Source organism: Austrofundulus limnaeus, unplaced genomic scaffold (assembly GCF_001266775.1).
Source record: "Austrofundulus limnaeus strain Quisiro unplaced genomic scaffold, Austrofundulus_limnaeus-1.0 Scaffold3170, whole genome shotgun sequence".
Taxonomy (NCBI): Eukaryota; Metazoa; Chordata; class Actinopteri; order Cyprinodontiformes; family Rivulidae; genus Austrofundulus; species Austrofundulus limnaeus.
Window position 1 is genome coordinate 6,383 of NW_013955572.1, and position 1,883 is coordinate 8,265.

The window sequence follows — 1,883 nt, forward strand, 5'->3', positions numbered from 1 at the left end:
CGCCTCAGACCTCAGACCCAGACCCAGACCCAGACCCAGAACCAGACCAGGCTGAGGCTCTGAACCCAGAAGCTCTGGACCCGGACCAGGATCCAGAGGCTGTGGAGGAGAAGCAGGTCGGTGACGATTCAACAACAAACTTTTTAAATTTCTCTGAATGTTTGTGTGAAGAAACGTCAGAAACCTGATGTTCCTCAGATCAGCTCCTCCTGCTCCTCCTCCTGCTCCTCCTGCTCCCCCCCACCCTGCCTGACAGAGCCACGGGTCAACAAGCCCCCAGTGGTGGTGGTCTCTCCAGAGTTCCAGGAGATCTCTCTGCCCACCAGCTCCACGGTGATCGACGGCAGCCGTGAGTCCCTGCAGGACCCTGACACCTGGACCTGCAGGGACCCACAGACCCTAAACCAGTTCTGCTCCTCCTCTCAGAGAGCACCGACGATGACAAGGTGGTGTCCTGGCACTGGGAGGAGGTCAAAGGTCCTCTGAGGGACGAGAAGGTCTCTGCAGACACCCCCATCCTGACCCTGACCGGACTGGTCCCCGGGAACTACACCTTCAGGTTTGATGTGACTTTAAGACAGTCTGACAGTCAGAGGACAGTCAGAGGACAGAGGACAGAAAGACCTGCTGAATAAAGAGGGACAGGAGGACCCCTGCTGAAACTGAAACCAGTGGGACCTTTCAAAATAAAGTCCTATAATAAAAACTTACTTATTTATATTCTGTAAATGAGCTGGTCTTCATGTGTCCATGTCTCTGAGGACACCTGGTCCCATCAGGACTGTAGACCCTCCTCAGAACTGTAGACCTCCTCTCAGGACTGTAGACCCTCCTCAGGATTGTAGACCTTCCTCAGGACTGTAGACCCTCCTCAGGACTGTAGACCTCCTCTCAGGACTGTAGACCCTCCTCAGAACTGTAGACCTCCTCTCAGAACTGTAGACCTCCTCTCAGGACTGTAGACCCTCCTCAGGACTGTAGACCCTCTCAGGACTGCAGACCTTCTCTCAGGACTGTAGACCCTCCTTAGGACTGTAGACCCTCCTCAGGACGGTAGACCTCCTCTCAGGACTGTAGACCCTCCTTAGGACTGTAGACCCTCCTTAGGACTGTAGACCCTCCTTAGGACTGTAGACCTCCTCTCAGGACTGTAGACCCTCCTCAGAACTGTAGACCCTCCTTAGGACTGTAGACCCTCTCAGGACTGTAGACCCTCCTCAGGACTGTAGACCTCCTCTCAGGACGGTAGACCTCCTCTCAGGACTGTAGACCTGGTAAGGGTTTCTTGTGGTCTTCATGTGAAATCTTGTCCTCAGTCTGACAGTAACGGACTCTGATGGAGCCACCAGTTCTACCCTGGCCAAGCTGTCTGTCAACAAAGTCAAGGACTACGGACCCGTGGCCAACGCCGGGCCCAACCAGGTCTGAGCAGCACCTTAGTCCTGTAAGGAGACCAGACCTGAGCCCCTGACCTCATGAAGTTCTCCTGCAGGTGATCCAGCTGCCCAGGAACTCCATCACACTGTCTGGAAACCAGAGCAAGGACGACCACGAAGACCTGTCCTACGAGTGGTCTCTGAGTCCTGAGAGCAAGGACAAGGTGCTGGAGATGCAGGTGAGTGGGTCCTGCTGGTCTGAGTTGGTCTTCAAGGTCCAGCTGGTGGTCCTCACTGTGTCCTGTTGTTTCAGGGGGTGCGGACCCCCACCCTGCAGCTGTCTGCCATGCAGGAGGGAGACTACACCTTCCAGCTGACCGTCACCGACTCTGCAGGACAGCAGGACACGTCCAAGGTGACCGTCATCGTTCAGCCAGGTGAGAGACACACACACACACACACACACACACACACACACACACACACACACACACACACACACACACA

The 1,883-nt window shown here is 55.2% G+C and overlaps 1 protein-coding gene across 1 annotated transcript; it reads left to right on the plus strand.

The window, feature by feature from the left end:
- Nucleotides 1–256: 256 nt before the first annotated feature.
- LOC106511748 (dyslexia-associated protein KIAA0319-like protein) lies at nucleotides 257–1,813 on the plus strand (the record flags this gene model as incomplete). The annotated part of the gene is given in 5 exon segments (XM_014000491.1): nucleotides 257–349; nucleotides 427–559; nucleotides 1,317–1,422; nucleotides 1,493–1,615; nucleotides 1,690–1,813. Coding segments are annotated over 5 exon segments (579 nt in total), but the record flags the coding sequence as incomplete, so codon positions are not given.
- Between the last annotated feature and the right edge of the window lie 70 nt (nucleotides 1,814–1,883).